General features: G+C 52.6%; 1 protein-coding gene across 1 annotated transcript; it reads right to left on the bottom strand.

Annotated features, from left to right (window-relative positions):
- Positions 1–6,906: 6,906 nt before the first annotated feature.
- Positions 6,907–8,317, bottom strand: TPBGL (trophoblast glycoprotein like). The gene has a single exon (XM_033145924.1). The coding sequence runs from the start codon at positions 8,048–8,050 to the stop codon at positions 6,932–6,934; it is 1,119 nt and encodes a 372-aa protein (XP_033001815.1). The 5' UTR covers positions 8,051–8,317; the 3' UTR covers positions 6,907–6,931.
- Between the last annotated feature and the right edge of the window lie 4,956 nt (positions 8,318–13,273).

Here is a 13,273-nt window from a genome sequence, read left to right as displayed (position 1 = left end):
TATCAGAAGAACGTGCTAGATCAGGCCATTGGCTCATCTAGTCCAGCATCCTGTCCTCACAGTGGCCAACCAGATGCAGGATTCAAACACCTCTCCCCCTTTCCAGCAACCAGTATTCAAAAGCATTGCAGCTTCTGACCAGTGGCTAGTGACAGCCCTTTACTCTGTGAATTTGTCCAATCGGCTTTGAAATGTTGGTGCTCATCACCGCCTCCTGAGGACGTCTGGACATCCTTTTTCTGGTGCATTCATGATTTGTACACATGATGCTATGGGGCAGTCAGAGGTGACCCCACTTTCAACCCTGCTTTTGCCTGCAAAGGCTTTGGGCCAGAGATACGGCTTCCTTTCCTATCAGTGCATAACCCGTAACTTCCAGCTGGAATCCCAAATCTTTTCACACCACCACAAACGTTCAGAGAGGGTGCATACAACGGAGGCCACAACGCAGGCAAGGAAGAGGCATTGTCACAGTTCAGGAACGCAGTCCATCCGGCAAAAGCAACAGAGAGCAGGGGGAGGGACTTGGGGAGACCCCACAGGGCCAGACAGAGTTGCCTTGAAGGCCACCGGTGCTCTACAGAAGTATCTTTATCCCCAGTTGAACGTATGAAGCCCGTACGGCGTCAGACTATTGGTAAAACTAACTCAGAACTGTCAGCGGCTCTGCACCTGGAATACTGCGTCCAGTTCTGGGCACCACAGTTCAAGAAGGATACTGACAAGCTGGAACGTGTCCAGAAGAGGGCAACCAAAATGGTCCAAGGCCTGGAAACAATGCCTTATGAGGAACGGCTTAGGGAGCTGGGTATGTTTAGCCTGGAGAAGAGAAGGTTAAGGGGTGATATGATAGCCATGTTCAAATATATCAGAGGAGGTCATATAGAGGAGGGTGAAAGGTTGTTTTCTGCTGCTGCAGAGAAGCGGACACGGGACAATGGATTCAAACTACAAGAAAGAAGATTCCACCTAAACGTTAGGAAGAACTTCCTGACAGTAAGAGCTGTTCGGCAGTGGAATTTGCTGCCAAGGAGTGTGGTGGAGTCTCCTTCTTTGGAGGTCTTGAAGCAGAGGCTTGACAGCCATCTGTCAGGAATGCTTTGATGGTGTTTCCTGCTTGGCAGGGGGTTGTACTGGATAGCCCTTGTGGTCTCTTCCAACTCTAGGATTCTATGATTCTATGACCCAGTGCAGTGAGAGGCATTTCCCATCACCTGCAATCTTTTCTTCTTCTTCTTCTTCTTCTTCTTCTTCTTCTTCTTCTTCTTCTTCTTCTTCTTCTTCTTCTTCTTCTTCTTCTTCTTGTAATCTGGAGATCAAACTGGGATCTTCTGCAGGCAAATCAGGGGCTTGAAACCCCCCTCCCCACCACCACCACAGAGATGAGAATTCCCTGCAGATCCCAGCAGATAAGCAGACCCCCAGATCAGTTTACTGCACTTTTAGAGTAACCGACTTCCACCTTTCTATAGGGTCCAAATATCTTCCTGGCGATGCTAATTTTTATGCGCAAGCTCCAGAAGCAAGCACGCTAAAATGATTAATGAATTTCCCAACTGGGGTCCCTCCAGATGTTTCGGGTGACAGTTCTCATCAGACCCAGGCAGAAACATCTGGAGAGCACCTGGCTGGCAGTTCTGGGATAAGGGACACAGGTGCCTCGGAAATCTTTTAAGGACTTTGGGAGATGGGCACTTAGGTGTGGCCGTCCTGATTTTGCAGAACAACTGCTCCCATGAATCCAAGCAAACATGGGAGGTGCAGGGCACAGGTCCCCTCCACCTGGCCTAGCAGAAGGAGGGAATCCAGCATTAGAAAGGAAAGGGAAGTTTGTGAAAGTTTGTCCACCGTGGATCATCAATCCAGACCGGTGTGTCCTAAGCAAAGAGAAGCAGCCTTTTCCAAAGAGCAAGAAACAGATCTGTATGAGTGACAGGTAGGTAGCCGTGTTGGTCTGCCATAGTCAAAACAAAATAAAAAATAAAAAAAATTCCTTCCAGTAGCACCTTAGAGACCAACTAAGTTTGTTCTTGGTATGAGCTTTGGTGTGCATGCACACTGTATCTGTGCATATATTGTGTGCGTGTATCTGAAGAAGTGTGCATGCACACCAAAGCTCATACCAAGAACAAACTTAGTTGGTCTCTAAGGTGCTACTGGAAGGAATTTTTTTTTATTTTTTAGATCTGTATGAATTAGGCAAGAAAATCAGCATGCACATGCCCACCAACCTCAAAATGCAGGTTCATTGGTTAATAACAAATTTTTGTGATCAGGCAGTGCCATCATTGCACTCAAAACACACTAATTTACTCTTTGCTTGTGTGCCCCAAAGGAGGAAATGGGTAGTCAGGTTTTCAGCATGGTCCAGAAAGGGTCAAGGAAAAGCCAGCTGAAGCCAGTACCTATTGGCCTGTGCCCATGACATCACCGACACACCAGCAAGCCAGCCTTGGAGCAGGGCCACAGCTGGCTTGTTAACAACAATGTCTTGGTTTCTAGCAGGAGATGGACACATTGCATACTCTTTCCATTGGAGGGAGGGAAGTGGGTCAGCCCAACTGACGTACAACGGGGAGAGAAAACAGAAGACGGAGGCATCTCTTTGGCACGGGAAGCAAGTCACTGATTTGATGGCCAGCTAGGCAGCCTGAACATTTGTAACACCAGTTGCGATTGGGAGAACTCTTCCTGATTATTGCAACTCGCTCTACGCGGGGCTGCCCCTGAAGCTGACCCAGAAACTCCAGCGGGTGCAGAATGCCGCGGCGAGGCTCCTCACGGGGTCTTTGCCGCAGGACCACATTCATCCAGTGCTTTACCAGCTGCACTGGCTCCCGGTGGAGTACAGGGTCAGGTTTAAGGTGCTGGTTTTGACCTTTAAAGCCCTATGCGGCTTAGGACCCTCATACCTAAGGGACCGCCTCTCCTGGTATGTCCCAGGTAGGACCTTAAGGTCCTCAAATAATAATTTGTTGGAGGTCCCGAGCCACAAGGACGCTAGGTTGGCTTCAACTAGGGCCAGGGCCTTCTCAGTACTGGCCCCGACTTGGTGGAACAGTCTGGCACAAGAGACCAGGGCCCTGCGGGATTTGGCATCTTTCTGCAGGGCCTGCAAGACGGAGCTGTTCCACCTGGCCTTTGGGTTGGTTTCAGTTTAACCCTGATGTTTCGTTCTTTTGGGGTGATTGGTGGGCTACTTAAAATGAGGCTGAAGTTTAGATTTAGTTTTTAAATTGTATTTTAATCTGTATTTTAATGAACTTTTTAATGTTTTTGTTGTGGTTTTTATTGGCGTTAGCCGCCCTGAGCCCGGTTTGGCGGGGAAGGGCGGGGTATAAATAAAATTTATTATTATTATTATTATTATTATTATTATTATTATTATTATTATTACTACTCCATGAACACCCTTTAAAAGAAAAAAGTCTTTCTGTGGTGCAGCATACCTGGGATAGCTCAGTTGGTAGAGCACAAGACTCTTAATCTCAGGGTCGTGGGTTCAAGCTCCCCACTGGGCAAATGATTCCTGCATTGCAGGGGGTTGGACTAGATGACCCTCATGGTACCCCTTGCAACTCTACAGGTGAAACTCGAGAAATTAGAATATCGCGGAAAGGTTCATTTCTTTCAGTAATTCAACTTAAAGGTGAAACTAATATATGAGATAGACTCATGACACTTAGAATTTCAGCTTTGGGGTTTTCATCAGCTGCACACCATAATCATCACAATTATAACAAGCAAAGGCTTGACATATCTCGCTTTGCATGTCATGAGTCTATCTCAATTATTGAACTCCAGTAAGCAAATGAAAACGATTGCTTACATAAATGGACTTTTCCACGATATTCTAATTTTTCGAGTTTCACCTGTACATTTCTACGTCCAGGGGATTTCTTCCCAGCTCTGCAAAATAAGATCAAGGGCACGAGACAACCCCATGCAACAAGCAGAATGGGATGTTTTGCTGGGTTGCAATTGCTGCGCCACTCCCTCCAGCATCCAGAATCACTGGGAATTAACTGTGAATTTCAGTTATATTTGCATCAGCATAATACTTGAGCGATGCACATCATGTTCCGACATAACGCTGGTTTGCAAACCCATTACAAACCACGGCTTTGCTGATTCTTTTACGAGGGAGACCTGCTTTGCATCGGCTTACCTTGTCATAATTGTTGGTGCCAGGAAGGGAACGAAGAGGCAAGAACTAGATGATAATTGCTTGTCTCCCCCTTTTATCCTCCGGAAGGAGAAGCTATTCCCATCTCGTTTGTGATTTGCAAACCATGGTTTGTAGGGCAGCCCCCGCTAACAGAGAGAAAAAAGCTAAAGGGAATAACTTTGCAGCAGCCGAGAGGGTATTCTGAAATTATTGCAATAAGCTTTATAGAAAAAAGTACAATACAGTTAAGAGATGCAAATTTCAATTTCTTTGCTCTAGGCAGAGACTAACAACAGCGGCTTGGGGCATGAAAGGAGGCGCCACCAGCCAGAGGAACTGTAGCGCAGCGGGCTGGGAGCTCATCCTGCCGTCACCAAAAACCACGCTAACAGGCACTGTTCTAAAGCAAACTTGTGGAAGAAGAATGAACTAGAAAGAGCGTTTCAAACCCCCCCCCCCCCAATACAAAGATCAGCGAAAACGGCCCTAATCTAAGTCATCTGTCATTACTTCACAGTTTGGGAAATTAAGTTGTATTTTATGCGTGCGTCGGAGTCATGCAACCAGCCAGCCAGTCTAAGTGGGGACAGATTTGCTACTGTCGAACATTTGCATTCTCCTGTGCAGGGCAGGGGCAAGCACAACCAACTATTAATTTCGTCAAAGGAAAGCAAAGAGAAAATTACACCCCCCCCCTCCTCTCTCAGGTCAGGTCGTTCCTCTGCAAATGTTTCTGTGCCAAGCTGCCTAACAGTTGGGTAGTAGCTCTTTGGTGGCTGGGGAACAGAAATAGTATTTTGGGGTGTTTTTTTGGGGGGGGAGGGAGTTGAAGAGAACTGAGTCAGCTTCAGCTGGCGACAGTAAAAGCAGGGGGGGCGTGTTGGGGTGCAGGGTTCCAGTCAATGGAGCCCTATTGCACTCAGTTGCTGGCAGGGGACAAACTCACCCCCAGAGGGACGGCCTCGATTTGTTAAGTGCCAGGCAGGATTTGGTATCCCTCGCTTTTGCCAGGGAAAACTGGCTTTGCTGAAGGAAATGGGCTGTGCAAAGGAGAAAGGGAATAGAGTTTTCTTGCTTTCCCGAAGAAAATCCGAGTTTCATGTGTCCGGGGTTTCCCCCCCATTTCTTTCTCCAACCAGGAAGACCGTGGATGCAGGTTGCACCCAAAGCTAGCAGCGTAGACCTGATGGAATCAATGAACCTGAGTTAGTCATGCCCATTGATTCCATTAGGTCTACTCTGAGTAAGGCTAGCACTGGATGCAAGATTCCCACCCCACCCCCTTGTTCCTTAAATGCAGGGGGCTACAACTGATGGAGAGAGGCAATGACTGTGGAAAGAGGAAGGCCAGCTTTTAACTTTTTTTCTCACTGCCCAGTGATTCCAGGGGACACCCCCCCCCACACACACACTGCAGTTCTAAAGGCAACTAAACTACCACTCTAAATAGCTACACTGAAATCAATGGGCCTACTCCAGAAAGAAGCTGTTTGAAGATGGCAGCACAACGGCCTTTGTTTGGCGAACAGCTGACTCTGGAGTAATTTGTCGATTTCAGTGGGACTACTCAAAAGCAAGCTGGCAAGACCTTTCTCTGCTAGGACAATGTCATGGTGGGGTGTGTGTATGTTCAGGAGAAGAAGAGAAGAAGAGTTTGGATTTGATATCCCGCTTTTCACTACCCGAAGGAGTCTCAAAGCGGCTAACATTCTCCTTTCCCTTCCTCCCACACAACAAACACTCTGTGGGGTGAGTGGGGCTGAGAGACTTCAGAGAAGTGTGACTAGCCCAAGGTCACCCAGCAGCTGCATGTGGAGGAGCGGAGATGCGAACCCGGTTCCCCAGATAACGAGTCTACCGCTCTTAACCACTACACCACACTGGCTCTCAGGAGCAGAAGGGGAGATGATTCTGCTATAAACCTGTTGTTCCCTGAAGCTTGGAGGTCTGTGAGGTATCAATCCTGACCGTGCCAAGATGAGTGCTGCATCAGCATTCTCCTGTACCTAGAGCTGAGAATGGGGCAATGGGTTAGCTGCAGGCAGAATAATGTGGGGTTTCATGCACCAGGTTTTTTTTTTTTTACATGTTTACTTGGCAGAAAGTCCCATTTTAATTCAATAGGACTCACTTCCAGGGAAGTCTGCTCAGGATCCCAGCTTTTTCCCTATTTGGGGGCAGATTACAACGGGGGCCAAATAATTCCTATCACTCCCAGCTCCCCCCTAGATAGGAGCCTATCGCTGCATAGTGCTGTGTCCAGAACGGGGAGATTCCTTCTTACCGGGTGGCGGTTTCGGAGGCATTTTAAATTATAATTAGACAACACCCCACCCCCACCCGGTTGGGAGTGCTGTCAGGGCTGGGCGTACCTTAGTGGGTAAAAAGCTGAGTGCCCCAAGTAGGGTGCCGGGTGCCATTGCACCCTGGAATCTGAAAAACGTGTCCCTTTGGTTTGCGGGAAGTGGGGGAGAGATTGCCCACACAGTCCCCTCGAGGCTGGCTTTGGGGTGCCTGCCTGCAGAGTCAGTCGGGAGTTGGGAGCCACCCTTGGGATTGAAAGGGGTCCTCTGCACCATGCCCAGGGCAGGTAGAGTTTGTGACAAGTTTGCAGAGCTGGGTAATAATGGCTTTTCACCTGTCCGTCCATCCCCCTCACTTTGGAAGACCAGAAAGGAAGGTGTCGCCACCGCCCTTCTCAAGTTTTTTTTTTGGGGGGGGGGAGGAGAGAATGAAGCTTCCCAGGCCTGCTGACGGCTTGCCTCAAAGGTCTCCGGGGCTGGCCCGTCGCGGGTCGCTGTCCTGCTCATAGCGGTAGTGGTAGCCCTCCATCTGGTCCCGGCAGGCTTCTCGGAGGTTGCTAAGCCACCGCTTGATGCCCTTTCGGTTGAGGTAGAGCACCATGAGGAAGACGACGCCGATGAGCGCCAGGACGATGCCGAAGAAGACGTACGAGGCCGTCTCCATCTCCTCTTCCTCGGAGCCGCCGGGCTCCAGCAGCGCCCAGTCCGCGCCGTCGAGGCATTCCAGCTGCACAAGCCGTAGGCGCCACAGCAGCCGGTCGCGCAGCTGCGGCGGCGAGGCGCAGCGCAGCCGGCGCACCCCGGGCGCGCGCCACGTGGCGTTGCGCAGCCAGAGCAGCAGGGGCCGCAGCGAGGCGCAATCGCAGTGCAGTGGGTTCGAGTCCAGCAGCAGCCGCACGCGGCCCAGCGCCGCCAAGCCGTCCAGGGGCTCGGAGCGTAGCGCCCGCAGGGAGTTGTTGCGCAAGTCCAGCTCCTCCAAGCCCGGCGGTAGGGCCCAGGGGGCCGGCAGCTGCCGCAGCCGGTTGCCGGCCAGCTCCAGGCGCACCAGGCTGAGGTTCGAGAGCGCGCCGTCCAACAACTCGGCGAAGGGCGGCGCCCCGGGCGCCAGCAGCGCCTGGTTGAGGCGCAGCGTGCGCAATCGCGCGCAAGAGGCAAAGGCGCGCGGCGCCACGGAGCACAACGGGTTGTGGCTTAGGTCCAGCGTGGCCAGGGCGGGCAGCCCGGCGAAGGCCGCCTCCTCCAGCGTCTCGATGTGGTTGTGCGTCAGTACCAGCAGCGTCAAGTTGCCTAGCGGCCGAGCGGGCTCGCCGCGGGCCCATCCTCCGGCGAAGGCGGCCGTGCGCAGCACCGTCAGGTTGCCGCCGACGATGGAGAGGTTGTGCACGACCCGAGGCAGCTCGTCGGGGGGTTCGAGGAGGCGCACGTAGCGGCACTGCACGGTGTCCGGTGTGGCGAAGCAGAAGCACGACGGGCAGCTCCGGCCCGCCTGCAGTATCGGCAGCAGAAGCATGGCGGCGACGCCGGCCAGCAGCCCGACGAGGCGGCGGCGCAGAAGGAGCCGTCCGGGGCGCAGGGCCATGCTATCCCCGCTTGGGCATCTCCGCGGGGCGCAGGGGACGGGTGGACGGAACCCCCGCCGCCGCCGCCTGCTTCCTGCCCGCCTTGCAGCTCCTCCTCCTTCTTCCTCGGTGGTGCGGCGGCGGAGTTAGACGGTCACCGAAGCTCCTGGCGCCGCGAGAAGCAGCCGGGGTGCCCGGAGCCCGAGGAGACTCGGCGGCGGCGGCGACTCATGGCAGTGCGCGGCGTCTGCGGCGAGCGAGCAGGACCGGAGGCTTCCCCCACGTCGGTTCCGAGGGGGAGGGGAGGGGAGAGGGGTCCTGGGTAGGGCGGGGGCGGAGGATCGCGGGCGTCGGAGGGAGGCGGCTGGCGATCTCCTCTCTCCTCTCCTCGTCTTCGGCTGGCAGGTTAGTGGCGCAGCGCCCGGACGGCAGGATTAGGGGAGAGACTCGCCCCTCCGCCGGCCAGGTGGTTTCTGACTCGAGGTTGGGGCGAGGGAGGGGCGGGCAGCGGCTGCCTGAGATTGGCTGGCGGAGGCTGAGCGCAGGCCCGCTTCCCAGCCGGCCGGGACAGCTGGTGGGAGGCGGGGAAGAGGGCGTCCCTCATCCGCAGGGGCGTCCCCACCCCCAGCCCTGAGGTGAAGCTGTGAGGCCTGACCTGGAAGCGCTCCCTCTGTCTGAGGCTGACCCCGTCGAAGTTAAGGTGCCATCGCGGGGGCTGCTTTTCCCGGGCGGGGGTGGGGTCCAAGAGGGGCTCCGCGCCGAGAAGGGGACAGGGAGGGCACAGCGCCTCCCCACCCCAGTCCTGCACTCCAGACCCTGGGAGCTCTGAGCTGGGGCAGAGCGTTCCCTAGCCGTCTAAGTGTCTCCCCTGCAGCCCCTTCCCCCCGGCTTCCATACGAGTGGATGGAGACTTTTTTTGCGCCATGCGTGCCTTAGGCAAAGCAGGGGAAGGCGTGCCAAAAATGCGTTCGGTGTGTGTGGGGTGTGTGTGTGAGGAGGACACCAGTAACCCCCTCTTCTCCCGAGCCAACTCCACAATGCTCTGTGATGCACAAAGCTTTGCAGTCCCGTTCCCCTCCCCCAGTGTTTCCGTGCCATGAGGTTTATCTGCTGCAATTTTATCCTGCCTTTCAGGATGCGTGTCCTCCCAAGGCCTCTTAAAAACAACGTCTAAAAAACACAGCACCAATGAAACCCCAGGAAACTGTAGCCTATCAAAATATAAGACGTTGACAGGATGGGTGATGGGTGGACAGGAGGGTCGCAGGGTGGCAGGGGCAGGGGCAGGGGCAGACCAGCAGGCCTGGAGCAGCATCAAACAGCTGGCATTAGGGTCTAAACCACTGAGCCTCTGGGGCTTGCTGATGAGAAGGTCCGCGGTTCAAATCCCTGTGATGGGGTGAGCTTCTGCTGCTCTGTCCCAGCTCCTGCCAAACTAGCATAGAATCCTAGAGTTGGAAGAGACCCCAAGGGCCATCCAGTCCAACCCCTGCCAAGCAGGAAACACCATCAAAGCATTCCTGACAGATGGCTGTCAAGCCTCCGCTTCAAGACCTCCAAAGAAGGAGACTCCACCACACTCCTTGGCAGCAAATTCCACTGTCCTACAACTCTTACTGCCAGGAAGTTCTTCCTAATGTTTAGGTGGAATCTTCCTTCTTGTAGTTTGAATTCATTGCTCCGTGTCCGCTTCTCTGGAGCAGCAGAAAGCAACCGTTCTCCCTCCTCTATATGACATCCTTTGATATATTTGAACATGGCTATCATATCACCCCTTAACCTTCTCTTCTCCAGGCTAAACATACCCAGCTCCCTAAGCCGTTCCTCATAAGGCATTGTTTCCAGGCCTTTGACCATTTTGGTTGCCCTCCTCTGGACATTCCAGCCACTCCTAGATCCTTTCCACATGTACTGCTCTCAAGCCAGGTGTCACCCATCCTGTATTTGTGCCTTTCATTATTTTTTTGCCCAAGTGTAGTACTTTACATTTCTCCCTGTTAAAATTCATCTTGTTTGCTTTGGCCCAGTTCTCTAATCTGTTAAGGTCATTTTGAAGTGTGATCCTGTCCTCTGGGGTATTAGCCACCCCTCCCAATTTGGTGTCATCTGCAAACTTGATCAGGATGCCCTCAAGCCCATCATCCAAGTCATTGATAAATAGGTACCGCTGCGGCGGGAAGGTAAACGGTGTTTCCTTGCGGTCTGGTTTCCGTCACAGTGTTCCGTTGCACCAAAACCATTTTAAGTTTAGTCCTGCTGGCCACATGACCCGGAAAGCTGTCTGTGGACAAACGCCGGCTTCCTTGGCCTGAAAGCGAGATAAGTGCCACAACCCCATAGTCGCCTTTGACTGGACTTAACAGTCCAGTGGTCCTTTACTGTTACCATTAGGGTTGCCTGCTTGAATGGCCCATGTCGGGAGAGACAGGAGGACCGTTGCACATCGTCAGAGTCTCTCTTTCTCTCTTGTTTTACTGGCTTCTAGGATAGGCAACCTGACCTTAAAGACTCCGGTTGAGTGATGCAAACGTTGTCATCTGCCACGCACCCCTTTTGGGTAGTGAAGTTGTGGTTGGTGATGCAGGATGCTGGCCTTCACCATGTCCAACTGTTTGCATCCAAGTTGCATTCAGATTGACTCAGAGTTATTCACACATGCATGCCAGAACGGAGAATGGTTGCATTTACACCCCACCTGATACGGCACATACGGTTCTCCTCCCCCTCATTTTATCCTCACAACAGCCCTGTGAGGTAGGTTAGGCCGAAAGGCAGCGACTGGCACTCAAGGTCACCCAGTGAGCTTCATGGCCAGTGAGTTGGGATTTGAGCCCTGCTATCCCCGGTCCTGGTCTGGCGCTCTAACCACTACACCATGCTGCCTCTCAGCGGTGACTGCTTCTCCCTTGCCATTCAAAGCATTTCACCCAAGCAGCTGAGGAAATGCTTTAGCTGAGAGGCCTGCCTTGCACGGGGTTGGACTAGATGGCCCTTGGGGGTCCCCTTTCGATTGTGTGATTCTAAAATCCTACGGATACTTTTCTTAAGCAGAGACCTTGAACTGCAGCTTTCAATCAGGGTAAACAATACTGGGCGGACCAGCGATTTCACTCATCTCAGACCATATGCTTAACTTGCTGGATCTGGCCAGTGGCGGATAATCCAGTCCAGCATCTTGTTCTCGCAGGGGCTGACCAGATGCCTTTCCTGGGAAGCCTGCAAGCAGACCCGGGGTGCAGCAGCACTCTCCCCCCCCCCCTGCAGCTTCCAGCGGCTCCTTCGCAGTCCAAAGGAGCAGCTGGTGCAATCTGCCGCTCTTGTGGTTGTTGAGCTCCTAGTTTTTGTGACGGGGGACCTGGACAGAGCTGCAAGGCTGCAGCGTGGAACTCCCTTCCAAGGGGAGGCAGGCATCCCTCCTCTTCTCCTTGCGTTCAGGAAACGTGCAAAGGCTCCCTTATTTGTCCGGGCTTTCGACAGGCGTCTTTTATGGAGTTTTTACAGTGCTGTCTTTACAGGATGTTATATTGCTGTTTTGATTCAATTACCACAAGCTCCCCTGGGCTCCTTGCAGCAAGGAAGGGTGGGTGATAAATCTGAAAGAACAACATGCTAACTGTCGCACTTGGGTCCTGCTTGTGGGGTTCCCATGGGTGCCTGGGGGTGGGGTGGGGGGCTGCTGTGGGAACGGGGTGCCGGACCCGATGGAGCATTAGCCTGATCACAGGGGCATAGGAAGCTGCATTGCGAGAAGGAAGGCTGCAAAGTTTGGGGCTGTTTCGTTTAGAGAAAAGGCGAGGAAGAGGCGACAGGATAGAAGTTTATAAAATTATGCATGGCATGGAGAAAAGTGCACAGAGAAAAGCTTTTAGAATCATAGAATCCTAGAGTTGGAAGAGACCCCAAGGGCCATCCAGTCCAACCCCCTGCCAAGCAGGAAGCACCATCACAGCATTCCTGACAGATGGCTGTCAAGCCTCCGCTTCAAGACCTCCAAAGAAGGAGACTCCACCACACTCCTTGGCAGCAAATTCCACTGTCCAACAGCTCTCACTGTCAGGAAGTTCTTCCTAATGTTCAGGTGGAATCTTCTTTCTTGTGGTTTGAATCCATTGCCCCGTGTCCGCTTCTCTGGAGCAGCAGAAAACAACCTACACCACACTGGCTCTTAGAGAGTGTCGCAACGGCCAGCAAGGGAATATTGGCGGGCCGCATTTTGCCACTGTAGCTGAGGTTCCACGTCCCCCTTCCGATGCATAGGATTGCACCCCCTCATCCGTGCTGGATGTTTTTTTTTTTTTTTTTTAAAGGAAACCTGGAATTTCAGAGAAGGGTCTGAGAGGGGCCCAAGCCTTGCCGCCCCCAACCTCCAGCCGGAAACAGCCCTGACCTCTAACGAAAGCAGGAGCTGCGTGCCTCTTATTCCTCTCTAAAGCCTTGCCTTCCCTCCCCCAAACCCCTTTCTTTATTTAGCTGCCTGAAATGTTGCACCTTTATAAAGATTTCATCAGTGGCCTTTGCAGAAAGAGCTTGGCTGGCACAGGGCAAGGAAGGAAGGAACGAATTAACGAACGGGAGGAGCTGCTGTTGTATTGAAACAGCCCTTTCTGTGTGAGCCTCCGTCCCCCGCCCACATTATCCTGATTTATTTATCTCCTCCTCTTCTCCTCTCCTTGCAGGATTCTTCCCCGATTTAAGTCGCTGGGAGGATCCCTTTCCCCAAGGCCTTGTGACACTCAGATTCTCTGCAGGCTCCAAATGAGCAGGCATAAATGGGGCATAATAGAACAATGGGGTGCCATTTTGTGGGGGGGGGCAGGGAACTGAACCCCTTGATGTTCAGTTGCTGGCCTTGGGGTCAGACTCTGTCTCTCAGCTGGTGAGTGACAGCCAGGGAAGGAGAAGAGCTGGGTTGGCTAAAAAGGTAAAGTCAAAAATATTCAGGAGACACAAAGGAGCGTTTTCATATAATAGAGTTGGAAAGGACCCCCGAAGGTCATCTAGTCCAACCCCCTGCAGTGTGGGAATCACACAAACTCGGTTTGAAAACTTCCAAGGAAGGGCAGTCCACGCCACTGTTGAACGGCTCTTACGGCCAGAACATTCTTCCAAACGTTTAGTCAGAATCTCCTTTCCTATCATTTGAATTAATTTGAAACCTTTATAGGTTTTGACCTATAAAGCCTTAAACTGCCCAGGACCGCAATACCCATATGAACCTACCTGGATCCTGAGATCATCTTCTG

Source organism: Lacerta agilis, chromosome 4, assembly GCF_009819535.1.
Source record: "Lacerta agilis isolate rLacAgi1 chromosome 4, rLacAgi1.pri, whole genome shotgun sequence".
Classification (NCBI taxonomy): Eukaryota; Metazoa; Chordata; class Lepidosauria; order Squamata; family Lacertidae; genus Lacerta; species Lacerta agilis.
Note: the sequence above shows the minus strand (reverse complement) of the source record. Positions and strands in the feature narration are given on the sequence as shown.

Coding starts and splice junctions, on each gene's coding strand:
- TPBGL (XM_033145924.1), bottom strand. CDS start 8,050: ATGGCCCTGCGCCCCGGACGGCTCCTTCTGCGCCGCCGCCTCGTCGGG.